The sequence below is a fragment of the Fukomys damarensis genome, unplaced genomic scaffold (assembly GCF_012274545.1).
Source record: "Fukomys damarensis isolate Sample0158 unplaced genomic scaffold, DMR_v1.0_HiC HiC_scaffold_14, whole genome shotgun sequence".
Taxonomy (NCBI): domain Eukaryota; kingdom Metazoa; phylum Chordata; class Mammalia; order Rodentia; family Bathyergidae; genus Fukomys; species Fukomys damarensis.
Window position 1 is genome coordinate 45,077,686 of NW_022900926.1, and position 26,358 is coordinate 45,104,043.

Here is a 26,358-nt window from a genome sequence, read left to right on the forward strand (position 1 = left end):
CAGCTTGTCTATAAAGAACAGAAAAATTCAGATAAGATTCTACCTAGGGTCAAGCGGTTTTATTTTCAACCACCCATTCACAGAGGTATAGATTCACAGATAAATAATCCCAAACTACTTGCTCGCCATATTTACACATTCCCATTAAATTAAGCATAAATAAATATGTACAAACTTAACATGGATAGCCTCCAGAGCTCTTCTCATGAAGAGCCAATAGATTGATATTTCTTGATTGTGTGGCAAAAGCAATGTTAGTGAGTTAGAAACCAAGCCAAAAGAGGAGTGGATTTTGGAATTTTAAGAAGGACGGTGTTCATTCCATTAAAAAAAAAACTAATTTCAATATTTCTCTTTTTATGCCAATAATTTAATATACATCAGCAAAGGAGGGAAAATGCTTTTGGGCTGTTGAGGCAACATCAGTTGGTTTAAGGTTATTTCCTTTCCACATAATGTATTGCAAGTCCAGGATATCAGCCGTGATGACAAATTCTCTATGAACACTCTAACTAGGAATGTATTGTACTGGAGGAGCACAGTGTACATAGATTCAGAGTTTCAGGTTTTCCATTGGACCAAAGTTTTCATACGATATGAAATAATTGCTTCAGAAAGAGTGGTTTCCTTGGGCAAAGAAAACAAAGGTCAAGTCCTTGAAAGCCTCTTCAGTTCTTTAGTTGAGGGTAGAGAAAGCTAAGGATGTGGAGGCCAGGAAAAAGGAAAGAAAATACAGAGTAATTCTGAGAAGAGGAGGAGAGAAAATTCCTGCTTGGGGGAGAAGTTAGAGATCCCTTCCAGATAGAACGCTCACCTAGGACAGCCCTTTGCTCTTGCCCTGAGACCTCCACCCCTGCATCAGGATGAGGGGCTGGGCAATGCCCTGCAGACTAAGGAACCGCTAGCTGAACTTTTGAAGTGGCAAGCTTGAGGGCAGCGCTGCCACACCCCCAACTCCTGTCTCCTGTCCTCAGGTCTTATTTTAGTTTGGGACACAGCATTTAGGAGGGGGCAACGGGCAGGGCTAAACAGTCTAGAATGCAGGGCTGGGGAAAGAGCTGCAGCTCACCTGTTTGGTTTGAAAACAAAGCTCAAAGGGTCTCGCCTTAAACATTCTCCTTGACTTAAAAGGCAACTCCTGTGTTAATCCTACTGTTTATTGATTTATTAGCCCAAGGAAACCAAATCCTTTAATAACTCAATTATCAGATAAATGTAGCGGCCCTAGCTGACGCAAAAGCAAGAGGGCGGGGATCCTACTTGAACAGAGAAAGGAGGGAAGGAAGGGATTGAGGGCCACTGCACGCGGCGGGCTGCGGGGGTGGACGGGGTGCGGGGTGGGGGGAGGCGCACACCCGGCTCTGTCTAGAGGGCGAGGACAAGAGGGAGCCTGCTAGGCCAAGTAAGGCCTTCTCATTCCGTCTCCCCTCTAAGAGCATGAGCGTGGAGAGAATTTCCGTCCTGACTGAGAGGAGAGGGGAAAGCTTCTGATTCCTTGGACATTTCTAGGCCACTCTTCCTCTGGGAGCGGGCACTCGGAGTGACCGCGGGCAGCGAAGGGCGTACGCAGCCCTGAGACCCCTCCCCGTCTGCAGCCCTCGGGGCACCGCCCCGTTACCTACTGGAGCGCGGGGCGCGTTCTCGGTCGCCTGAGCCCTTAGGGTGAGACCGAGAGCGAGAAGGGCCGGTGAGGCCGGCGGCCCCTGCAGTGGCTGATTCTATGTCCTCAACACGACTGGGCGCGAGTGGCCCACCGCTCTCAGGACCTGCACAGTAAGAGCAAGGCGCGTCCATCGCGTCTCTCGCAGGTCACACGCGTGGGGCGCGTTGCCCTGCAAGGAAAGGAGATGATGGTTTTCAGTGTGGTTTCTCCCGGCCCTGTGCAATCCGAACACATCTAACGCAAGTGTCCAGGCCCTCGGACAAAGGTGCAGGCTTCTCAAATGGGGAGAGACGAGTGGCTACTCTTTCCACAATGCCTTGTTCCCTGCCTTAGCACTCCTCCGAACACTTCTAGGGCTGCTCCCTGCACGAAGAGGAACTGCAGTCTTAGTTGGTGCTCTCCTAGTCAGTCATCTGAAGACAGCTAACTACCCACCTCTGCCCCAGCTTAGCTCTCGGCAGGTTCCTAAAACTGAACCTTCGCCTTCACCCCAAGGGGAGGGGGCTCGTGCAAAAATGAGGGCCCAGGTGATATATATCGGCTCTGTCCATAAATCCTGCAGAACAACATCTGGACCGTCATCCAGGAATGTTGCAGAGAGCTTGCATACCTTGTTTAAAGGAGGTGCTTGTATCTACTCTAAATTTAGAGACCTGTCTCACTCACCACTACCCCAGGGAATTTCTCACTGCTCTTGGGAACCTCTGATAATGGAATCCAGATTTTATTTCATGACAACGCTAAGATGGAGCCCCAGAAAGGATCTGGGCTGCCTGAGTGGGAAATATTAGATGCATGAAACTTTATCCACTGGGAATAGTCCCAGTGGCAAAATTCAAAGCTGAACTATATTGCCTTTCACTATGCATTATTTTACCATTATACGCCAAAACAAGTGCACCTCTGGGCTGAGAAAGTGCCTCACTCATAAAGCGCTTTGTAAGAAAGCAATTGTTGCAGAAACAGGAGAGTTTGTGACACTGTCTTCCTCATCTCACTAGAAAAGCTACTCCCCCCCCTCATTAAAACAGCAATCACCATAGAGCCTGAGGAAATTAAATCTAAGTGAGGGCAATATTGTTAGAATACAGGATTCATCGAAGAACCCCTACACCTTTCCCCTAAAATTCACTTTTCATGGCCCTATCCCCGCTGGAATTCCAGAGGTGAGGATGTTAGCAAGGAGCCTCAAAGCTGCCTCCACATACTGGCCACTTTCTATGTTATTCCCTTTGAGCTTCTTTAAAGAAGTGCACCTGCAGAATTCTGACACACAAGCTTTGATTTGAAAAGGATTGGATTTTTTTTCTCAGTACCTTATAGACTGTGTAGAAAGCCCAAGTCCTCTTTGAAGAAGCTCATAAACCATGCGGGCAGAGCTTTGGAAAACAGAAGAGAATGAAATGGTACATACCCCTCCGAAGGGATTACATACTAATCAACGTATTCATACTGTTTTGGTTTGTTTGTTTGTTTGTTTGTTTTTTACTATAGTTCTTAAAATTGGTAGATGACACAAATATAACAAATGCAAGATTCTCTGTATGCAGATGCTGGTAAGGCTGGGAACTAGTAATATTTCTGAAAGGAATGAATGATGAGTCTGAATCAGCTTATTGGTCCGGATTTCCCACAGCCAAAGGAGCCTCTGCCGGGCCACAGCTCCCAAAGCTGCTGCCCCCACCCCCAGCCCCTCCCTACTTCACAAACCTCGGGGGAAAACAGGGCACGGTGAGTTGGAAACACAGGCTGGGCTGGGGACCACAGGGACTGAAACCACGCAAAAGGGCTATACTCATTTGAATCCTGCAGGTTCCCATAACAATATCAGGGAGGAAGGCAACATAGGAAAAGGGTGCCTGGGAGAGGGGCCAGGTGGAATGGAGGGCGGAGACTGCCAAGGAGTCTCCTAAAAAAAACTTAAAAATTTAAAAGTTCGTGCGTCTCAGTCAACCAGCTCTCAAAACACTGACACCAACGTTTCTCCGAATTTCTTCCAATAAGTTAGCGTTTTCACATGTTTAGTCTTATGTTTGTTTTCCAAAGGGGCAATCATTGTTTTCTTTTATTATCAGTACTACTAAGCTGGAAAGAACCGAAGTGGAAAATCCGGACGGTTGTCTCCAAGTGTATCTTGAAATAGACACTGAGAACCGATATTGTTGCTCCGCTGTATGCCTCAGGATTGTTTTTTTAAAAAAGTTATTTAGCTTTCTTTTTTTTAAATTTTGATTGTAAGTGTACTCTACCTAATATAATTCTTCCAAAGCCAATCCAATATTTTAAAGCTAAAATTAATTTTTGTTTTCTTTTTGTATTTAAAACATTTTTCCTTCTTTTTTAAACTTTTTTTTTTTTTCATTTCCTGTGTTTCTCCTCCTTGTCGCCAGTTTTACTACCTGGGCCTTCCCCAGACGTGTGCCTGTTAGTGGTGGTGTTGTTCAAGAACATCTTGTCCATGCCTTTGAGCGCCTCGGTGAGATAGTTCTGCAGGGCCGTGAGCGCTGCGCAAATGGCCGGGGCGCCGAAGCCGTGCGTGATGAGGCTGAAGTGCGTGAGGCAGCTCTGGATGCCCGGCTCCAGGATGGGACTGGGCCGGCTGTTCCCGATCGGTGTCCGGTCCTGAGCCAGCAGATCCGTAAATTCTTTACAAAGTTGCCTGCAGTGGGGTGGAGAAGGCACAGAAAATCACCGTGAGTGTCGTTGTCACTGGAGTTAGAAAGGAGACGCTCAAAAGAGCCCAGCGGCGCCCGGCTGCTGGAGAGGGAGGCTAATGTGAGCGCTTCCGCTCTGTTTCCTCTCCTAGCTAACTCTCTTGTGGAGCAGCTGGGACTGCAAGGAAAGCGGGGGTGGGGTAGAAGATGCCCCTTCCAACCCTAAGCCTTGCCTTTTTTTAACTTTTTTCTTCTTCTTCTTCTTCTTCTATCAGTTCCTCCATTCCAGGATCATGCAGGTTCTGCTTTGGGAAATTCACTAGGCTCTAGTTTGGATTTTGGATATTCTATAATTGTAAGGGCTTACCTGGCATTCCTTTGAGTTCTTTTCCCCTCCTCTCTCTTGCCTCTCCCACCTCTTGGAGATCAGACACAAAAAGCCCTGAAAGATTTAGGCCCTCAGCCACAAGCCTATCCCTGGCACTGAAACAGATTGCTGGAGCTGTACATGGCCCAGGGCAAGAAACTGTTTATTCTGGGAGAGAATGCTGATTCCATTCAAAGCAAAAACCTGTTTACCTGCAGTATGTGGGGAGAGAAAGATTTTCTTTTTCTTTTAAAAAAAAAAGTGTTCTATTTTCTACTTTGCAAGTATGGGCTACTAAAAATCTTTATATAACAAGATTTTTGTCAATATAAAGGGATTCCCACATAGTTTAAATAAAATCTAAAGGTAACGTGTTAAGACACTAGGGAGGCCAGGTTTTTATTTGTTGAAGGTTTTTATTTCCTCAAGGCACCGATGGTTTAGAGAAATCCAGCCTTAGAAACCTTGCATACCTAATGCCAGACTGAGCTTATTTGACAAATTTTTAATATAAGAAGGAGATGGGAGGGCTTTATCCCTGCAGGTCAAATGGCTTGGCTCTGCTGGCCAACTGAGACATACTACCCCAAAAGCCACAACTTTTCAGAGACTGGCACACTTCTGTCAGCCTGCCTCCACCTTTCCTATGGATCTGGGAATTCCAAGGGAAGCAAATCTAAGGCAGGCTAGTTCTGCATAGACCCCCATGGGACAGACTACTCTTAGTCTGTACAGGCAACATCTCGCCTGGCCAACAGGTAAACAGGGTGGGTTACTGTGTTTGGAGGACTCTGGGGTGCCCTTTCCCCAGTTGGGGCCACTTTGGCGTGGGCTAGTGACTAAAGCAACTGGGAAATACCTCCTCCCCTGCACACCAGCAGCAGCAGCAGGACTGCTGATTTCAGACTGGTGGATAGAGAACATTAACAGGTGCCCACTTTCTACCCTCTCATGTCTCCATTTGAAATGCTCCCATACAACTAGGAAGAAGCACCAGACTGTTCTGACCTCCATGAGGCAGTTCTTCAGCAGGAGATACCTCCAAATCACCTTTGGGGATTCAGATGCACACTCCCAAATCCCTCTCCCCCATCAGTTCCACTTCAGAGGGTTTGGGGTGAGGTCTGAGCATAAATATCTTTAAAAATCTCCTTACATGATTCTGATACCTCAAGTTGAAAAGTGCTGGTTTAGGAAAAACAAGACTGCGAGAGCCTGGCAGTCAGGAGCATCCCTTAGGGAACTACAGAGGTGTTTGCACAATCCTATTATCTGACTAACACTCTTTGGTTTTATTTTTATTTTCCCCTGAAGTACCCTTCCTCTATTATAAAGTACAACAGGTCTCTCACCTCCAGACACCAAGGCAGGGGTCAGAGAGCAAGCTACTGACAAAGATCTATTGTATTACTAGGTGTACAGAAGAGAAAAGCCTTCATAAAAGAGAGTGGATGCCAGATTTTGATCATTGGGAGAGATGGTTAAAGTGTTCCCTCAAGTTTGTACTCATTACCAAAGTGCCAAAAAGGGAATTCTGTAGTGAGGAGAACAAATGCTCAGAGTCAAACATTTTAAATCTTCAAAGCCCAAACCAGGGTCTGTAAGCAATTAAAGTTCTGGGACATTAATATTTTTTGACCCTGCGGAAAGGGGCAATCAAATTCCAATCACGTCTCAAAAACATCTGGACAAATTTGAGCAAATGATTTTTCAGCCTTCCATATATTTCTTTAAATTACGCTGTCAACCGAACAAACCGCGTCCTGGAGCACTAAATAAATGAGTGCCGCTGTTTAGGTCGCCTCTGCGAGAGAAACGTGTGGGCCCCGCCCACTGCAGGCCTGAGCTGGCCATAAAACACCAACAATATGACACCGAAGCCAAAGACAGGAGTAAATCAAGTAAATAGAAAGCCCACTGTAAAGTTCAAATGAGCTCTAGACCTAAATTTAGCCAGAGATTTACTATTTTCCCCACTGGAGTTGTAGTAAATTTTACAAGTCTATGGAAGATGACAAACAGCAACGTTGGAAACGGAGTAATTAGAGCTGTGGGTAGAGATGGGCATAGGTAAGTGACATACAGACACCTTGGGCAAGCACACATGGCAAGGAGACAGATGTGAAACCTGGGCAGTAATATACACCTTCCAGGCCTGGAAAAGGTCTGCCTGACATCCCGAGGGGTTGTAGAAAAAAAACCTGTAAAAACCCCACATTCAGATTAATAAAGCCAGGTGGAAGGTGAGAAAAGGACTGAGACAAGCCATAGTCCATCAACTCTGCCCATCCTGGAGGAAGCTGGGGTGGCTTCCTAGCCGTTTGCTGCACTGGCTGCCACGCTCCCACAAAAGAAGCACCTCTTCTTCCCTACTGACAATTCCCATACTACCACTCTCCCAAATGGATGGCCCAGCAGGATGCTGATCAGGGATAGGGGCCCTGGGCCTGAGGTACTCACTTGGTTGCCAGCAACATATTCTTTCGGGAGTGCAGGTCGCTGGGATCCGTGTGCTGCCGGTTCAAATATTCAGAGACAGCTTTAGCTGGAAACTCTGTTTCACAAATGTACCCAAAATCCCGAGCTAGGTGGACAGCTTCTCCTGAAAAAGACAGCAGCAGAGAATTAGTACTTAGGGCCTAAACATCTCAGGGCAGGAGTTATACCTTGAGCAACTCTATCAGCATTTGCAGCCAAACCAGGTGTGCGGGGCAAAGGAGAACATGAGACAGATACTCAGAGTAGGGAAGATTATGAATATGTAATTGAAGTTGTGGGACAAACTTTCCTTTTGCTGCTCTTTCCAGCCTCTCCTGAGCCAAGTCCTACCTAGACAACCCCAGATAGCATGGGGTCTCCTAAAAATGGGAAAAGTAGGGCAATAGATTTAAGAGTCCACTTATAACTGAACCTAGACATTTGGCTAATTATGCAAGTCAGCTGCCATTTTTAAAGCAATGGTTCATCTTTCTTTAAATAAAATGTAAAAGTTCCTACCATCTCCCTAATAATTGTATTAACAAAAAAATCGCTTAATAATAACTAATACATATAAGCAAACCCATATTATAAAAGTCTATGAATATTTTAAAACATGTAAACTGTATATGGAAAGAGCATTTCTATTCAGCAATGAGAATTTTCCTTGTCACTTCTATTAGCCAGCTTTCAGGTCTCTCCCTCAGATGTTTCTGTCATCCTCCTCCTTCTTAAAGACTTTCTATTGCACAAAGATGCAGCTTCAGAAAAATAGGGCATGGAAGGTATTCCAGAGTTTACAAAAAGCCCCTTTCAAATAAAGCATTATTACCCGTTAAAGCACAGCCCTAGGGGTTTCAGGAAAGATCACAAACATGAAAAAGAGATACGTTGAATTATCCCATAGCTACATTATTTTTTAAGGAGCATGACTTACTTTTAATCATCATTATCATAATAACAACAAAAGACTTCAGGCATGGTGTTTATAAGGATTCATAAAGCTGAAAACTGCCAACCAAATATTGGAATTTCATTGGGATTTCCAGTTTCCTCCCTTCTCCACCAGAATCCTTGTCTTGGGCTAAGATTACCTTGACTGTTTTTTAAAATGAGGATTGTGATATTAGCAATTCCCTGAAGGGCAAAATGTGAAACCTCCAGGCTCAAAATCAACTACTAATAACTGTGGTCTAGAAATTTGGTGGCTGCTGCCTCTAGAGGGTAAATTTGGGCCAAGCAACTTTGCCTTAAAGATGGCAAAGAGCAAGCAAAGTCTATAACTGTGATGACATTATGGTTGCTGGTTAAATATTCTAAAACATCTTCCTCCAGAAACCAATTCCCTACAGGAGTGTCATAATGTCATATCTGTTTAAAAAAATGAAAAAAAAAACAGGATTGACAAAGTAGACTCTGAAGAAAATTCTGTATCTTCTTCCATTAGGAACACCTGGCTGTATTTTCTGTTTCCCATTGCACAAATTCAGATGGAGATATTCTTGAAGTCAAGTATGTAGATGGTCTTATTTATGACATAACATAAATATTATTCCCTTTCCCAAACTGATAAGCAAATTAGAAGGTGCTTGTTATAAACATGGCCATTTAATCTACAAGTGATGAACCTACATTGAAGATCCTGCTTGACTCGCCTCCATGTTTTGTAAACACTCCTTACCACTTCTCTCTTATGCATCGCTGACTTTCCTAAGTTATCAATATTTCAGTAAGTCCCAGGTAATCAGCAAGAGATAGGGCCCTACCAGTGACATTCATTTTAAAATGGCCATTAGGGGTCATGAATGCAATGCATTTTCTAATAGCAGCAATTCAGAGGTAAAACCTGTGAAGGGAAAGGGGTATGATGGTTGCTTACAGACATTCTTTTTGCAGAGTTCATACAGTGGGTGATTCAGATGCTATGTCGTTAGCCTCTCTGCAACCACTGGCTCCCGCTAAGTAAAAGGAACTTAGAATTTCAAGCAGTCGCTTGACATCACCTCATAAGGGCACAACAATCCCAATGATTTCCAGTTAATCATGAAACATGGAAAATGTCAGCCTCCAGCCGACAGTTAAACTCAGCCACACATCTTGCTTACCTTCCACCAGGGAGGTGAGTAACGTGACGTTCGCTGCTTTGCGCCTGCCCGCGGGTAAATTCAAACCGATTTTTTCTAGCCTTTCTCGTAAAGATCTCCCCCCATTTTTCGATTTGGCTCTGAAATTGCAAGAATTAACATTCTGATTAACCTCAGAGTGTTTCTGAAACAAAGTTTAGACTTAGCAATCTAAAGCCCAGTGGAGCTTGAAGAGGTTTTAACTTGAGGTTAGCACTTTTCCCCCCTTCGTTTTGGTTATTTGCTGATAGTTTGCTGAGGTTTGCTTAATTTCTGCAATACAGCACATTAAAAAATTGCATTCTTTTCTTTTTTATCTTGTGAGGAAAAAAATAATACCAGATGGGAATAATTAAGATGTAGGTTGTGGGTCCGGAGAAGGTAAAAATCGCGCAAACGCACGCGTGCACGTGCACGTGCACCCACACGTACACACACGCCTAGGTTGATTGTCAAGGAGTCAGTGAGGAGAGCAGAAACCGTGCACAAACAACTTTACCGAAAGGGACTGCTCTGCTTTGGTTCAGAAAGAAGAGGCACTTTAGGAAACAGGTGAGCTTTTACAGGAAAAGGGCAAGTGTTGTATATAACGCCAATGTTTTAGGAGAAGAAACTAAAATATGTACCTAATGACGATCCTCAGAACAGTGAAACTAACAAGTTTGTGTGTCGTTATATGATGAGCACTTTCTATTGGTTATTTCATTTAATGATACAACAAGTTTTATACACACATGCACAGGGAGTGATTGAAAATTTCTTCACTCTCAAGTGCAAATGCCAAACCTGAAAACTGAAACAAAGTGGGGAGAAGAAATGGATTTGAAAAAAGAAGGTTCCTAGGTCATACCCACACTTCTCCCAAGGCTCTCCTTGTATGTGCTAAAGACTGGGCAGAAAATAAGAAAACTACTGTAACCTCTTTTGCTGTACTCCACACATGGCCACTTTTAGGAAAAAAGACGACTCTCAGCCTCTCAAATGGGTTAATTTGCCTCCAAATCACTTTCACATCAACAACTGTGCTAAAGGATTCCAGAGTTGATAGGGACTTTTGGGGAGAATTTAAATCTGAAAAGCCACCTACCTCTTCCTTCATTTCCACAAGGAAGAGTCTGCAGGTTGGACCATTGGGGAGCTCCTAGATGGCTTCAAATAATAATTATATTTCTAGACTGATGCAGTTGCTACTGGCAGTGGTGTTATTGAAAGGGTATGAGAATCTAGACAAGTTTTTCACTGTGGAGTGCACTGCATCACTGAGTTGTGACATGAACTTAGTCGTCACCAGCTGCATTTTAAAATATATAATAGACGATAGGATCATCAATGATTATTTGGAAGGTGTGAAAGAACTTATTTTAGATGGCTGTGTGTATGAAGGTCCTAGGTTGCATCCTTAGAAGTCCCCGGGTATAGGGTATAGCCCTGTGCCAGGCAGAACAGCAAAGTTCAAGATTCCCAGAGCTGAGCTGAGCTTGGGAGTCACGGGGAGGGCAGCAGTGTCTACAGGCTCCACTAAGAGCAAGTGGTGTCTGGAGCTCTCTGTGTGCAGCACTGCCAGTTGCTAGGCAACTGCATGAAACTTTGCAATGGTTTGGGATCTAACTTTCTCCAACCACAACCGCCAGTGTAAAGTCTTTTTTGAGAATCTTTACCTTCTGAGGACCCCTCCAAGAAGAGATGCATTGAGGCATTCCGGGGGCGAAAGCCGTCTCTGAACTTCTCCCACAGTTACTTTATATTTTGAGGTTGAACTGAGCAGGGACAAACGGCCCGGGACCGAGCAAAATACCTCACCGGTGTTGACTGACATGCCTCCCAAAAAGCCATCTTTATTCATCATTAGAGAAGTCACAGATTTGGGTGGAACCGGAACTAGAGAGAGAGAGAGAAAAGAATGCCATAAAGGTGACCAGGCTTCAATCCTGGTGACTGTCATTGTGTGACCACCTCACAGATGCCAAGTGGAAAACTGGGGAAGGGAGCATTTGTTCCAGTGGGGCTGCATTCAGACAACTGTGAAGTCTGAACAACCATCACCACTCTGGAAAGATACTCTAGGTGTGTCGGTGGACACCTGAGTGTAACCTGTCATATCCATATACCCTGATCATCATAAAGTAAAAAAAAAAAAAATATTCAACCCAGAGCTTGGGTTGTGCTACAAAACCAAGCAAATTCTATTCTCTCACATGCTAGCTGTTTGATCTTAGACACCTCACTGAACTCTGAATCAGTTTCCTCATCTGTCACCTGAAGATAATAATGCCTGTCTCATTTTGTGCTGGAGTCGGAAGGTGATTATCCTATTTGGTTATTAAAATGGCAATATAATCAGTTGTCCTTGAGAAAACTCCTTCCTACTCTCTTATTGGACCCAAATCCATAATCATGAGGAGAACCAGGGGTGGGCCTCATCAGATGCCACATTACAGACAAATAACACCACTGACCTTGGCATTTTGGCCCAAAGAAGCTGCTTATCTCTTTAAAGTGCGCTGAATTCTGTCCTACATAACAGCAAGAACAGAACTCAATTTAGAAATGAACTCCAATGCTCATCTCCAGTGAAAACAATTCTGCAGTGACATGGATTTTGTTTACAAATTAAAGCACCGTCTGGCGATTGTTAGGAGCGCTTATGATTTACAACAGGTGCCCTGATCAATCAACCAATCACTCTAATTCACGTGAGCAGCAGCCTTGCCTTGCCCCAGTTGTTTCATTTTGGCAAGTAATTGATAACAAACCGCACTCAAGGTATGTTTTATGCAGAAGTTAATAAGAGCTGACAGCTGGTTGCCACTGCTGCCCTGGTACATTCAGCCTCTCCAGCCTGTATTTCTGTTTAATTGTGTTTTAGTGTCATCTGCACGCCAGGAAGAGGCTGAGCTCAATCGTACCAGAAGGCTGCCAGGGGAACAGTGAATAAGCAACCTTCCTTTTCCTGGCAGTCCTGCTCTTACATTTCTAAACTGATCCGGCCCATTTTCTTTTAGTAGGCTCTGAAGCCACTGAATGGATAACTTCTGACCTTCTCTTGCTCCTACCACCTAGTATTGATCCCCAAAACAAGCTTCTTCCCTTGGGACTTGAGACCCCCCCCAAGTCTTCAGACTATAAATTCACTACTTTAGGAAATTTACTGAAACTCACATCGAATGAGAAAAAAGAAATTTACACCCCTATCTTTTCTATAGACCGTCTCACCTTTTAACTCTGACACGGAAAAGATACCCTCTTTCTACCATCTGGGAACTAGAATTCTATATCAAACAAGATGTGCAACTTCCTTTGTATGGTATATACTGGCAACACAGGATTTCTGTAACTGTTTATTCTCTCTATCATAGATTCCAACATCCAGGCTTCTATGGTTGTTCAGACTTTAAAAGCCAAACAGGTCCCAAATGTTTCATTTACCATGAGTTGTGTTTGGCTCTTTACAAACACTTTGTGGAAAAGAGGTTTCCTGAGGAGTAAATGGGTAATGCATTCCCTTTCTGTTCTGTTTCGTTTTTTTGGCATCAGGGATGGAACTCAAGGCCTGATCTTGCCAGGCAGGTGCTGTGCCACTGAGCTAAATCCCTGGTTCTCATAAATTTTCCTTTTGCTACTACTTCTCGGAGCAAAGAGTTCGTCATGCCCAAGACTTTGTTCCAGATACACGTATAATGTTAGGAGGTAACAGGATGGATCTTCTGCACTAATCCAAAAGTGGGGAAAGGGGCATCAAGAGGGTTTTCTGTGTGATTCACTTCATACTCTTTAGTGCAGCTGCTTCCCAAAAGAGAATGAAGCAATGAAAACTTAAAATTATTGATCAGATTTGATTAGTCTGTAAAGTCACTTGAATGAGTGAGAGGGAGCACACCATCATTTAATTTGTATACACCATATCACATCCTTTCCATCTATCTTATTTTTCATAGCACCTCTTATTCTATATTTCAAATTCATATTCAAAGCCTATAAACAAACAATTTCAAATATCAGGTACATTTGGAAAAAAAATCCTCCCCAAAATATAGGTGGTCCTCTTTAGTTTTAATATGATGAGATAAATTGAGAAAAATCTCATTTTTAATACCCAGCAACATTTTAATACTTAAATGTTACTTAAAAATCTTAGCAACAACAAAATCTCTACTACGCTGAAAATACTAAGTTCAGTTCCTGTTCCCTACACTGGATAGCCACATATTGGATTTCTACCTGTTCTCAAGTCCCACATGCCAAATCTCTGGAGACACTTTATAACATACCCTCTAATTTCACTATTGTTAATTGCCTGATTTACCTGACAAGAGCTGTTTCCTTTGGGGGATGTATATGTCTCCAACCTCTGGGCTGTACCTCTCTGCATCTACATTATCGCCTAAATACCCCCAATCAAGCCAGCTTCTATCTGCATACGTGTCTTGGGGGAGGTCTCCCCCACAAGTCACAGACAATATGCGCAAATGTGATTCAGATTATATTTCCATTTTCTAACTTAAGTGACAAAATCCTGTACTCACTCTTATATCCTCAGGTTCTAAATCTTTCTCCTGCCTGGCTTAGTATTAGTTCCCAAAACTAGACACTACACATTTCTTTTCTCAACTTTCCTTCAGGTCCATAGCTCTGTGGTTATCTACCAGCCCCTCCACTCTCACACCTGCTTAGTTCAGCTGATTAACCCTGTGTTTTATTTTCTTTGTCTTTTCCTTTCTACTCTCTTCCAGCTTATCAATAAACCCAGAGAGCAACAGAGCCCGGTTGATTTGTTAGTAATTACGATCACACTGTTCCTCCTCACGGAACCCAGAGATGACTGAGATAGTTTTAAAGCGACAGCAGGAAATGGTAAGGAAATGGAGCATAGCAAAACCCAGCGTGAAGCTTTCTGTTCTTTACATGTTTACAATTTTCTGTGCATATATTAACAGCGGATTTCCCCTCTTTGATTCTCATCTGGATGACAAGGCCAACTTCTGGATGTAACACTATCCTTTCTCTCCCTCCCCACCTCACCCCGCTTTAGGCTGGGGAGAAAAAAGCAGGGTTAAAAACAAATCAGCGTTTCTTTATAGTAACTGGCATTTTAAGAAAGAAAGTGATAAGAGAGTGTTATTTGTTAGTGGACAACACAGGGATAAAGTGTTCTCAGAATAGCTTTTAATCTCTACTCTTTACACTTAAGTGACAAGTTCTGCTGGTGGAAAAGAGATGAACTCGTTTTATATACTGATATGATGAGGCTTTCTGATGATACAGTGAGTCTTTCTGAAAGGGATTCTAACTTAGGTATGTGACCTGAATAGGGGAATAAACACAAGGTTTAACAGTGATTTAGACTTCTAAAAGTGAAGTCATGACTTCTTACCACCAAAGAGCCCTTTCCTCATATTTACATCATTCCTCATCTTCCAAGGGCTAAATTTTATTCTACATGTGTAGTAAATTTATAAGTGTGAGCAATGAAATCGTGGAAAGAAAAATAAAAGAATTGCCACAAAGAAGGCTATACCATAAATATTACAAGTATTCAGCATTATCCTTCCAGGACAGAGTCTAGGAAGCTGAAAATGAAGATGGATCTCATCACTTGGTGTTTAGGACCTTAATGAATCTCTTACCATTTTGTCTCCACACTTGGAGGGTTCTGCACTTGGGAAGATGGAGAACAGTGTTTAACCTTTCCAGTTTTAGAATTCTGTGAACGCTGATCATTCTGTGGACAGGTGGACTGTATCCCAGGGTCTCTACTTGATAAATAGCTACTGGGATGCAACTTAGCTCTGATGCAAACCTCTTCCTTTGAGAGGAAATCTAAATATTTATGGGGCTCAGACAGACACTTCTAGGCAAGACGGAAGAATCTCACAGGAACCCAATGGAATTGAAATTTGGATTTTTTTAAATCCCTGTTCCCCCAAGAAAATCCACATCAACCAAAGTGTTTATGTGGGGAAGGGGCCAGAACTAATGGCAAAAAAAAAGTGGGAGAGAATGAAGTTTGAATTGAAACTAAACAAACAGTATATTCCCAAGACCAATAAAAATGCCCCACAGTCACAACATTTGAACCTTGGACTTCAGCCATGCTAGCCTTTCCAAGAAATCCCAGCATATTTATGCTGTCTAAGGTGTCAAACGGGCTGCATACTGGCCTCTGATTACGTCAAAAACTTTTTATTAAAGCCTAGGTAAGCCTTTTTTAGTTAGGCTATATGTTGATGGTTATGATCATTTATATTAGCTGGGCACCCCCTTCCAGTTTCCTAATCTTAATGGAACTGAGAGTTAAGAATGATTTTTTAATGTCTTGTTGGATTTTTAGACTGTTAATGTACCGAATCCTTCTCATTATTACTTTATTGATTGCTCATTGACCAGCCCCCTTCAAATCGTATTAACCACCCTCTGCCGGTTTAGATTAGGAGAGTTTAAAAAGTACCTTTCATTACCCCTCCCACACACACTCCTGCCACGGAGTTGAGACTAGGCAGCTTAATGGGAGCTCTAATGGGGCAGCTAAGAAGAGAGGGGCCACGGTCCCTGCCGATTGCATTAATAGCTCAAAGGGGGCCAATACAGAAAATTAGCCGTAAACGAGCTCTGGAGATCTTCAAATGAAAGAGCCATTTATCACGCTGGCTACCTTCACTCCACTCGTTTGCTCTCTCTACTGGGAACAACTCATTTCCTCTTAACTAAATTACTTCAGAAATGTCAGCTAAGCCCAGATAGCAAACATAACATGAGAAGGAGCCTGTAATCTATGGGGTGATATCAACATGGGTGAAAAATTAGACTGGTTGAATTTTAGGAAGGGCCTTCCCATAACAGAGGAGAGAGAGAGAGAGAGAGAGAGAGAGAGAAACAGGGAGACAGATCCTTTATGCACAAGTCTTCTGGCTTCATAAACATAGAAACAGAGGAAATATTCAAATCTTGACCAATTGCTGGCTTTTTATTAATGAGGCAGAATTTTAAAAAATTATCTAAAAGCTTATTAGAAAATAAATTAAGCAACTAAGTCCCCTGGCAGTTGTTGAAATTTAGAATATCTAGAAAACATTCTCACCTTTTTTACAAAATTAACTTCATAGTGACATCCCTCGTTGGGAGGAGGGTTGGCAAAGATGGGAGACCTGGGGCAGGGACGAGGCAAGTGAACCCATAGCTTTATTATGAGTGGTTCGTGGTGAGTTAGAAAGAATAAATCAATCACTTATACCCACTTTTGCCTAAGGCTCTTTAAAGATAAAAATATATTAGGATCTTTTCTTCATGTAATAAAGCAAATATCTCAAATATCAAATAATGGAATTGACCTAACATTTATATTCATATCATGTTCCCTGAATCAATTAAAGTGATAGAGGTGCAACTTAGATATTTTAAGCTATGTACCTTTCAAAATTTTGAGGACATGAAAGGTACTTCAGCATTTCCAAAAAAAAGAACCTGTGACTTTAGTCATTACTCTCCACTTCTTCCCACAGATAATCTTATACATATTGACCTTTTTGCTGTCAAACATATGCAATCCCTGCAACCAAACTGTCCCACACCTAAGAATATTTTCAGCTCCGTTTCGCTAGGCAAGCTAAGTTTCAAATATTTTTATTGGCCTGACTATTAATAACATTTCTGATTGGTCATCTGTTGTGCATGCCCTACTGTCAGCCCCAAAAGATGTTGCTAGGATACAAGCCCAGAGCAAGTGGCTTGAGCTTTCCATTGAAAGGAGAGGGAACTAAAACAAAACAAAACAAAACAAAACAAAGCCAATGGTGAAGCTCCTCCCTTGCCCCACCCCAATCAACCAGCAATTAAGCAAAAGAGTAGACCCAGGAGGAGGCGGGAAAGTGAGTTGTCAGTACACTTTCAAGTTTTAGCACGTGAGTATCCTAGCAAACCTAAAAGTTGGCATTGAAAACCGAGAAGATACTATCTAAAGAAGAGAGGAGACATGTTCAGGGCAACATTTAAAATAAATATTTTTCTCCAAACCTCGCTATTTTTCAGTACATTCATTCTAAAGCCGAACTTCATCATCTCAATAGGCAGGGCTCACCCTGCCCGCCTCTCAAAGCTACTCCCTCTGCCTTCATTAAAGGAAAAAATGTACAATACCCCACCCTTTCTGCAGTTCTACAACCTTTCCATTCCAATTTGAATCAGCACGGATTGCTTTTCAAAGCACCTTCTCTTTTTCTTTTAATTATTTTTGTCAATGTCAAAAGTGGCTCAAGTGTCATAAACGACTGAAGCTAGGGACAGTTGAAACCAACCTAGGGACAGGCTTCCTCTAGCATTCAGAAGAAAGGGTTTCAGTAGTTAAAATTGTGTTTTCAAACACCAGTTCCTGTGATAATTACAGATTGCAGTGTTTACACATTCAGGCTTCTAAATTTGTGGCATGTGAGTGACATTCAGGCCTTTCGGCAGCCACACTAATCGCCAGGCATTCTCTCAGTGACTGTCATAGAAGAGGAGAAAAAAATTAAGCAGCTGCAATACGCCTGAAATGAGTTATTGTAATTACATTTAATTAGTTTAATTAGTTAATTATTTTGCTTACAGCTGTACAAGAGACTGCAAACATTTGTTAATATCACAAGCCCTTTAACAGTATGGGGTGATTCCACAGTCACACTAAATCATGTGTGCCGATGCAGGAAGATTTACATAGTTGCATAGGCTGTCTCAGCTTCTCTGGATGTGCACATTTAGTGACACATTTGGCTCAATTACAAATAATAATAATAATAATGAAAAGAAACAATTCACAAACAGAGAACTGGAAACAAAATTACTACCAAAAAATCAAAACAAAAAACAAGAAAAAAGAAGCCATCTCAGTGACATATTTTAGCTCAGGCTATTTCAGTTATCAATGAAATAATTACGGCACATTTTTGAAACCAGTGTTTCCCAACCAATTCCACACATGGTGATAGTTCATTTAAGATGCATCTAGAATAGCTACCATATGTATTATAGGGAAATGACAATGGTTTCTGTCCTTCCATTTCTCTCATCTGGGTTTCTGCTGTCTGCAGGTTTTCATTCCCCATTACCCCATTTCCCTGTTCCTGAAATGCCCTTTACCTTAGTCTGACAGCCATTGCACTAGGGCTGTGAACAAACACTTATAAAATATCAAATTCCCCCAAAGTGAAAGCTCATCCTAAAGACATGAAAAAATAGGAAAACTTTGCTTACTTTTGGGAGGGAAAATCCATACCTTTTTTAATGACAGACTGGTCCAATAGATTCATGCCGCTGTTATTGGCATCTTCAACTGACTGTGAATATAAAAACATCACTATTCAAATTGACTGGATATTAAAGAATTGCACACATAAATCATGTCATCCTATACTGGAGTTTCTGTTATTTCCATTTATATTAATTCACAAAGAGAGGTTTTATTATTATCATTATTACCTCCAAATCGACATAGAAATGAAATTCACCCAAATTATAAATTCTTCCAATGAACGAAAAGGGAAAAGGAAACTAAGATATCTGGGATGCAATATTGGTTAGTTGTTATATAAACATCGATGTTACATAGACATATAAGCATTTATATTATTCGCTTTTATGAATTGTGAAAGTTTGGCAACAGCTGAAAGATTTTTACCAATATTAGTTAAGAGCAATTTTTGTTTTCCATTCTATCAGTGTGCAACTTAACCCCAAAGCCATTTTACAAATACATAACAGTTTACATTATGGGATTTTAATTAAAGCCTGAGCAATTTGGAATGGAATGCAAACAGCAACACATAGGAACGTTTGCAAGGCTCCAGGACCGCACACCCACTGCAGTCTGTGTGTCCCTGGGAGCTCTGAGCTGAGTGCTGCACAATCCGTCTGTAGAGGGGCTGCCTCGAGGGCTCCCCCTCCCAGCGCTGCTAATGCTGCTTCCCTGCGAGAAGCACACCTGTTTGGAAAGCAACGAGTACAGACACAGGCACAGACACACAAAAACCTGGATCCTCCCAGTCCGCATCCACGGAATTACAGGGAACCTGGTCTTCGGTGCCATACAGTCACCCCAAGAAGGGAAGTTTGAGCTCTGAGCACTGGCAGCACCTCTGAGGGCCAATAGCTGATGGGGTCTCTTACTGTCTGGTGTGCTTGAGCACAGTCCTGGCTGTGCACCCAGGGTGTCCAGAAGAGGCTGCCCCTTCACCGCCCCACCACCCCCGCCCCCGGTCTTTCTGAAGTGCACAACGGCTTTCCTAGACCCTTAGGAATTTAAGTTTGGACCAACTTGACACCCTCCGTTTGGAGACGCTTAGAGGAAAGGGCTGGAGAGTGAAGAGCTCTCTCACAGACCCGCCCACCCACTCGCGCTGCAGCCCCAGACAGGGTGCGTGTGCGTTGCCCCAAAACAGTGTCTACCCCAAACAAGCCGTGCTTGGGAAATGAGATGATCTAATCATCAAGGGAACGAGCTGGTTTGTTTCTTTTCTTTTTTTAACAGTCACTCTTCTACTCTCAGAAAGGTGAGGACTGTTTTCCCTGTAGCAACGTGCCGCGTACATCTGAAGAAATAGTGAAAAACCGTTTAAAAAAAACATCTCCTACAACTCCTCAGTTACTCCCGGGGCGCCAGGCCACGCACACGCCGCAGTCCCCGCTTTGCCCCTGGCCGTATCACGGCCCACGCGGGACCGTGGCCACACAGCGGACCTAGCGCTCAGGGGCCGGGGCGCCAGCCCACACCTCACCCGCACCTCGGTACGTAAATATGTATACACGCCTCATCAGCGACGTGGGGTAGTTGTGGTAGTTAATGAGAAGGCTCTTGTCTGATTTTCTATCTAATTACGGCCGCCTGCTGGGTTTTTGTACAGGATATTCACGCAGCATGCTGGCGCTTAATCGTCACAGGGAGGATCGTAAAGATTTAATTAGGACTGCATGCGGAAGCGCAGAAAAACAACTCAGACTCGTAATTACTAGACTTCTTTAGTTAAAAGTGATACCAGGGGTTGCTTTGAAACACAAGGGTGTGTTTGAGTGTGAGTATGAGTGTGTGTGTTTGGGGGGGTTGCCTTAGCATGTTTATAGGCTTACATTCATGGGTGATAGAGGTGATGAGAGATCAGACAGCAAAGATGGGTGGAAGCAAAGGAAGACACAGCAGCTAAACAAATCCTGAACTAGGTGTCATCGCACTTGCCTTCCCTGCCTTTTTGCAGCCCATTTTTCTTAGTTTTTAAACACTGCCCTTCACACACCCCCACACACAATGGGTGAAATGTACCATACCAGGAACCCAAACAGTGATTTGCTAGTTTAATAGCCTCTGTGAGTAAATTGAAATAGAAATTGACAGGGTTTTATAGTTTCATTTAAAAATATTAGAAGCATTTGGTTAATGAGCTCTCCTTCTCTGCTCTCACGGGGCGGTGGCCCTGCATGTGTGCCTCTGGGTTTCACAACATCCCCAACCCTCGACCCACAAACCTGGCAGCACCGGCAGGGTCTGACTGGTCTGTGGCTGGGAGTATCCCGAACACACACCAGACCCTGGAGATTGAACAAGTACCTTTGAGGTCCAGGCCAAGGCACTCTTCTGTCCCTTTTAATGACTGGACAGGTGCAGCCAACCCATTTGAACCCTCACTTCAGGGAATGTGGAAACCCCCAACAGCTTGTGTAACTTTAGACCTTGTATTCCAGATCCCTAACTTGGAAGTAGATCTTCTGGACAGACAGAGCAAGTGAATCACAACAGTCTCTGGATTTGGATGTCTGGTCCTATGTACGAATTCTCCCCTGTCTTTGTCACCTTCCCTGTGTCCTATCAACCTCAAGATGGAGACAAGGACCTTACCTGCCCCAGTTCTTTCCTCCAAGGACAACATGGGGTGTATCTCTTGCAGCCCTTTGCACTGAGGGTCTGCTGAGGTCCCACCAGCCTCCCCACCTTGCCATGGGCTGGGATAAAGCTGGAGGGGGAATAGGAAAGGGAGTAGATGGGCGGGAGATGTGAGAGGGCCAGGGCAGTGGCCTGCTACTTTTCTTTTCTCCGATGCTCTCTCCACCTCTGTAGCCTCTACACTAGACAGCAACAACTCAGCCTCTGCTCTCTGTTCACACATCCTAAATCCTTTCTGACACTTTGGCAGCAGTAAATCACCTAGCAATTCTGTCATTGGGGGCAAAAAACCAACAACTAAACCCAAAACAATCTGCTCCCTCTTCAGGAGGAAGAATTCCTGAATTCAATTGTCTGAGCCCCTCAGCCAGCATGCAGGGTAGTGGTGAGGAGGCTGGTGTTAGCCACACCAACAGTGATGGTGATGAGTTGATCCACTTTCATTATCCAGCACTTTGAACCATACTCAGAAAGGTTAATTTAAAAACTTTCCCCCTGAGACACATATTACCCCAATGCATTAAGAAAACTATTTAAAATTCTCCTTCCTCATATGATATTTGGAAATGAGCAATATCTCCAAACAGGGACAATCTCAGTTAAATCAGCAAAACCATCACTGATTACTGTGGGTAAATCCAGCCACAAATCAGATGATTTCATTCTTTTAAAAAATAATAAATAACTGATATTTTAAAAATAATAAATGGATCATAGACCACACACAGCATGACTCTGTCACTACATTTTAAATGCTTAAAAACATATTTTTTTCAGCAGGATCAAAGAATGATTCGTGCATCCCTTTTCCGTTTCATTTTTCTTTGCTTCACAAGTATGTCTAAAATGATGCCTAATACATACAACTATGCCAATGAAATCGAAGTGTCAGTTGAGTACCATTCAATCATATTTATTTTTTTCTGGAAACTACTTAAATCAGAGGAGAACAGGAGACCTGCTCAGAATCACCCAGACAGTTTTTAGGAATCATTTCTTTGATGTTCCTTTGTTTAATTTAACCAATTATTCTCAACCAGATCAGGCTCCATTGTGTAGGTTGCAGATGGGATAGCGGGTGGGTAAGGGGAGTGTTTTGAGCCTTTTGTTTTAAGAAGTAAACACGTGATGCCTCTTCAAACAGGCTGGTGGCAATGGGGAAAGGAGAGTAAGGATAGGAGGAGGGGTGGCGGACTAAAGAGGGAAGGTTGGAGGATATTACTCCACTTTATTCAATAGACGAAAAAGAGAAAAGAATTCCAAAATGGTATCTATCCTCATGGACGCACAAACTGAACTGTGGCCTTCCAGGTCTGTCCCCTATAAATACTCCATTTTCAGGTAGTGACTGTCTTGGAAAGGGCTCTTTAGTGTAGGTGACATTAAGAGCAAGAAAAACAAACATAGCTCCTGACTTTCTTCCACTATGCATAGTCATGCTTAGCAAAACCTTGCAAATCTGGCAGGGACAGCTGAGGCGCACAGAGGCGCTTGCTCCTTGGTGCTAGAGTGTTGGTTTATAGGTAGCCAGGCCTTCACCAGCCAATTCTGTAGGAGGAGCCCCTGTGGGATGTGCGTGTGTGTATGTATGCGCGCGTGCGCGCGCGTGTGTGGGAGCCTGTTTACACAAAGCAATAGAGAATAGGAGTCAAGTTGGATAGCTGAGGCAGGACAAAAGTGCTAGCCTTGATTCTAGTGAGTGCAAAGCATCAATATTCTTATTTTTCTCCTCCATGATTTAAGTTCTAGTGCTTATGGCTTTCTGATTGAACTTTCAAAAATCACTGCAGATCCATATATACTTACAGACAAACATAAGTCCTTTCCCACCTGTCCTGTTTTAAAAGACGAGACAACTTCTCTCCAAGGAGACAGAGCTGCCTTTCCCCAGCACTTCCCCTGCGGGGCATTCCTCATTAACGTCGTTTTAGTTTAGGGTTACCTGGACGTCTTCCATGCCGGGGTGGCCGAGGCCATGCAAGGAGAGGCTGTCTCCCATGCCTGCATCCAGGCCGTGGTGTGCCGAATGCAGCAGCACGTCGGGCCGGCGGACTGAGTGGTAGTCCCTCCGGGGATCGAGGCCTGAGAGCTGGGGCAAGGCTGCCCGAGGCTGGGGCAGCAGAGAGCCGGCTTCCGAGCCCACTTCTTGTCGCTGCCGTTGCCCCCAGGGGTGCTGCTGGGGTTGATGCAGTGGATTCAGGGAGTAGGGGTCGTTGACGTGTGAGTAGGGGTCTTGGCTCTGGTGATAGGGGAGCGGCTGGTAGGGGGGCGGGAAGTAGGGCGGCTGGAAGTCCGATGACGGGGTGTGGGACAGCGGCGGAGCGCTGGAGTAAGGTCCTTGGGACACCGAGCCCAGTTGAGAAAGCCTCGAGCTGTGACTCGGGACGCCATCGTGCCGGTCCTGGGAGCAGAGAGGGAGAGATAGAGGAGAGAGAGAGAGAGAGAGAGAGAGAGAGAGAGAGAGAGAGAGAGAGAGAAAGAGAGAGAGAGAAATGGAGAAGCCCGGCTTACTTACACCCTTCCCAGGACAGGGGATAAAAGTCTAAACTTACACCCCCGAATTGACTCAGGGGTCAACAAATCCAAAGGGGAGTCTTTGGGGAGAAAAAAGGAGGGTCACCCACACATCTGAGCCTTCTTTGGGGAATACAAAGTAGGCAAAAGGGGCAAGGGGAAAAGAACTTTGTGGACCAGATACTAAATGCCTTAGGAGTCCTACAAATGTGTACCCTTCTGGGTGTCCAGCTCCTTTCCCCTAACTCTTCCAGGGACCCAACACACAACAATTAAAACTTCACAGTATCTGCTGGGCTGCTCACCCTTGTTAGAAAACCAACTTGCATCTTCACTGGGAATGCAGCTGGCTGATGAGGAGCTCCTTGCCTGACCTGGTGATCTTAGGAGCTCCAAGGAAGCTGCCTGATTTGACTTCTTAGCCACCCCTCTCCCTCCAGAAAGAATGAAATAACTTAAATAGTGTTTGATTGAAATGGATCTGATTCAAAATCATATCGTAACCCCATGTTAAATTGAGTTGTGGTTTGCAGGAGTTATTTCTAAACGTGCTTTTCTGTATCAAATGCTATTATACTTCAGGGTGTGAAAATGAAGGACCAAAAGTTGGGAGGGGGAAAAACCCCAGACAACTTATTGCTGGTCCTCTCTGAAGTGTGACCAAGTGGAAGGAGGAGAAGGGGGAGGTGTGTGTTCGGGTGCTTTCAGTTTCTCCCTCTCCTCTGTGGAAGTGCCATGGTAAAGTCTCCATGGTTCTTTTTGCCGAAATAGTCACCTAAATTTCCAAAGTGCAATGACAAGTACAAAGTTTTTTCGGTTCAGCCTCCCCCCTCTCCCAGCTGACTCATGGAGCTCAAACGGAGAACACACAATACAGAGAGAAGCAGCTGCAGCCTCCTCCAATTATGGTGCTAAATTACCCAGCCAAAGGCGCTCAAAGAAAGACAGAGACTGAGTGAGACACACACACAGAGATGCAGAGACAGAGAGACAGTGAGAAGAGAGGGCATGCAATTCTGGTACAATGCGAATCCAAACTCACCATGGATGAATAGGTGTGGACTAACATCTGGAAAAAAAAGCCTGGTTACTGCTCAAAATCAAACAATGATTTAAAAAAAAATCAAGGAGTCCAGCAGAGAAGAGAGCTGGACACAGGAGTCGAGCTTGTGGTGTTTCCAGGACAAGCCATCAAAAAAAAAAAAATTACCCCCCTCCAACAAGATTGGCGATGCCTATCACACACGGACAGAACAGTTCCTCTATCTCTTGGTGTCTTTTTGGCCTCTTTTCTTCAGTGGTTCTTCGGGGCTCCAGTTACAGTCCTCTTCCGCCCGAAGCTGGGCTCAGACTGCTCGGGCGCCCCTTCCTCCCTCCGCTTGCCTACACCGCCTCATAATAATTGATATTCATGACTATTAATATTACACGAGTACTTTAAAGGGAGAATGGAGGACAAATGGAGCGTGAAGCAGCGGCGAGCGCAGAGCTCCCCACTATTGTAAGTGACGTTCATTCAGTGGAGAATTACTAGATGTAATCAGACGAGGGGGCTGGCAGAGACAGGCAGGGGAGAAAGTTTAGCAGGAAAGAGGCAGAACTTCAATTAACTGCGCCGGGCCGCGCGTCAAGCAGCCTCTGCTCCTTGGACCAGGCAGCGAGAAAGTCGCATTAGGGCTCGCGCACAGTGTGGGTGTCCTGTGCACAAGGAGAGTTTCCCCGTGGGAAGAAGGGACTGCCCTGAACGCTTAGTGTACAGATTACAAAACAGAGTAAAAAGGCAGGGCCTCGTTGTTCGGAGGGGAGAGGAGAGTGAGTTGGTGGGGCCGCTGTTTACAGTGACGTGGGCAGACTTCCTGTTGAACGTGGAAGGCTAAGCTCACGTTTTAAAGGAAAGAGACGCGATGGGGCTCCCGTCCCCGCGCAGTCTCGTCCTCTACAGAGCCTGCAGTAGGCGATTTTTACGTCGGTTTAAAAACACACGCTGTCAGTCTTCAAGCACACGCAACTTCTCCCTTCTCGCAAAGCCAGGGGCAACAAAAAGCCTTTTTGGGTGTTTCAGGAACCCGTTTAACTGGCCTGACTGCCATTTCTGTTAAAGTTCAACCTCAGTCCAGGCTTAAATAGGCTCCTTCCTCCACGCTGCGGGTTCTCCGGGTTTTGAGCAGAAAATTGAGGCGGCCGGGAATACCTTCAGTACCCCTCCCCTGCTCTGCCCTCCTCTCTCCCTCCCTGTTCTCTCCTGTCTGCCCCTTTCCACTTCACTCCTCCCTCTTCCTTCCGCCCTCCCTCCTTTCCCGTTTAGCCCTGTATTTTTCATAAAGAAAGAACGGGTGTTACTCTGACTACTTTCATCTCTCCGAGCAGACCTAGAGCTGTTCACACGGGTCCCTCTCCGCAGGGTCCGGTCTGCTCGGAGAGCCGACTCTTTGGGGAGTTCCCGTCCGCCCCCGACGTTTCTATTATCCCGCTTGTTGAGGACAGAAAGGAGGCAGAACCGAAACCAACCCAGCGGGCGCGGAGGCGCGGCTCGGGTTACAGTCCACACCCGGGCGCCCCGGGACCGGAGACCGGCGTCCCTCGCCGTCTGCGCGTCTCTCTCCTCTCCCGTGTCTCTAACCTCTCCCCGCTGTCTCTGCCCCCGTCTCTACCGTGTCTCA

General features: G+C 44.3%; 1 protein-coding gene across 3 annotated transcripts in view; it reads right to left on the bottom strand.

Moving 5' to 3' along the window:
* Tfap2b (transcription factor AP-2 beta) overlaps positions 1 to 26,358 on the bottom strand; it is a 27,487-nt gene continuing 1,129 nt past the window's right edge. The window contains exons 1-10 of one of the 3 annotated variants that reach the window (XM_019208507.2): positions 26,039 to 26,264; positions 24,741 to 24,767; positions 23,127 to 23,585; positions 18,530 to 18,590; positions 11,742 to 11,798; positions 10,944 to 11,163; positions 9,268 to 9,386; positions 7,145 to 7,286; positions 2,980 to 4,322; positions 1 to 1,832 (exon numbers count right to left, since the gene is read on the bottom strand). In XM_019208507.2, the coding sequence (XP_019064052.1) occupies positions 4,022 to 4,322; positions 7,145 to 7,286; positions 9,268 to 9,386; positions 10,944 to 11,163; positions 11,742 to 11,798; positions 18,530 to 18,590; positions 23,127 to 23,585; positions 24,741 to 24,767; positions 26,039 to 26,053 (1,401 nt within the window). In that variant the 5' untranslated portion in view covers positions 26,054 to 26,264 and the 3' untranslated portion in view covers positions 1 to 1,832; positions 2,980 to 4,021. Of the gene's footprint in view, positions 1,833 to 2,979; positions 4,323 to 7,144; positions 7,287 to 9,267; positions 9,387 to 10,943; positions 11,164 to 11,741; positions 11,799 to 18,529; positions 18,591 to 23,126; positions 23,586 to 24,740; positions 24,768 to 26,038; positions 26,265 to 26,358 lie in introns of those variants that run through there. The other 2 variants (XM_019208506.2, XM_019208508.2) reach the window with 2 other exon arrangements.